General features: G+C 46.6%; 1 protein-coding gene across 1 annotated transcript; it reads left to right on the forward strand.

Annotated features, from left to right (window-relative positions):
* The first annotated feature begins 459 nt into the window (after positions 1–459).
* Positions 460–930, forward strand: LOC118486482. Its single transcript, XM_035982961.1, has one exon. It carries the CDS (start codon positions 460–462, stop codon positions 928–930), a length of 471 nt encoding a protein of 156 aa, XP_035838854.1.
* Positions 931–1443: the final 513 nt, after the last annotated feature.

Consider the following 1443-nt stretch of genomic DNA (forward strand, 5'->3'; position numbering starts at 1 on the left):
GGAGCTCCTACAATGCAAACAACCTTATGTTAAGTTTCTAACGTGCGAATTTTGACGTTACGAAGCCCGCTTCTCTTGATCATATGCACAAACCCTCGTAACTCTAACTCGAAGGATTGCTCAGGGATCCGCGTTTCAACGGTTGAAGGTGAAACTCTGTAGTACCCCCATCCGTTCGTTAACTAAAAACACAGATGATTTCGTTGCTCATTCTGACGTGTTTATCCTAGGACTTAGTTGTGTGTTGAAGCAATGTGAGAAAGACATTGCTTACGCATCATACCAACACAAGGTTCACGAAAGGAACTACACTATCCATGATTTGGAGTTGGGAGAAATAGTGTTTGCACTCAAGATATGGAGACATTACTTGTACGGTACCAAGTGCAATATCTACACCGATCACAAGAGTCTCCAGCATATCTTGGATCAGAAGGAGTTGAACATACGACAGCGTAGATGGGTCAAACTGCTTACGACTGCGAACGCGCAGTCAACTATCATCTCGGAAAAGCCAACCTGGTGGCTGACACCCTCAGTCGTAAGAAAACCAAACCTAAGGGTGTACGCGTGTTACAGCTTACTATCCACTCCAGTCTTCCTACCCAGATTTGTGACGCTCAGAGTGCAGCATTGAAAGAGGAGAACATCCTAGCTGAGTCCATGCGGAGCATGGAAAAGCAACTCGCATGCAAGGAAGATGGCAATTATTATTTCATGGAACGTATCTGGGTTCCATCCTACGAAAACCTACGAGAGAGGGTTATCGGTGAAGCACCCAAGCCTCGCTACTCGGTGCATCCTAGTTTTGACAAGATGCACCAAGATCACAAGACTCTGTACTGGTGGCCCGAAACCATCAGGACTACTCCAACCCCCAGAAATTCCAACGTGGAAATGGGAGTAGATTTCCATAGATTTCGTCACTAGCTTACCTAGATCTCAGAGAGTAAACGACGCCATCTGGGTGATCGTGGATCGACTAACTAAGTCTGCAAACTAAAAGCGATCAAGGAAACTGACAAGTTTTCTACACTCGAAGACATCTACTTGAAGGAAGTGGTCGCTAGGCATGTAGTGCCAACTTCCATCATATCTGATCGAGACGTGCGTTTTACCTCTGATTTGTGGCAGGTGATGCACAAATCCTTTGGCTCACGTCCAGACATGAGCACATCATATCATCCGCAGACGGATGGGCAGACTGAATGCACCATCCAAACCCTTGAAGACATGCTTCGAGCATGTGTAATTGACCTTGGTAATGGCTGGGAAAGGCACCTACCTTTGGTGGAGTTTTCGTATAACAACAGTTACCACACTAGCATCCAGGCTGCTCCATTCGAGGCGTTGTATGGACGGAAATGCCGATCACCCTTATGCTAGGCAGAAGTTGGTGACAGCCAAATCACTGGTCCAGAACTCGTCGTCAACACGACGGAA

The sequence above is a fragment of the Helianthus annuus genome, chromosome 14, assembly GCF_002127325.2.
Source record: "Helianthus annuus cultivar XRQ/B chromosome 14, HanXRQr2.0-SUNRISE, whole genome shotgun sequence".
In the NCBI taxonomy this organism is placed as follows: domain Eukaryota; kingdom Viridiplantae; phylum Streptophyta; class Magnoliopsida; order Asterales; family Asteraceae; genus Helianthus; species Helianthus annuus.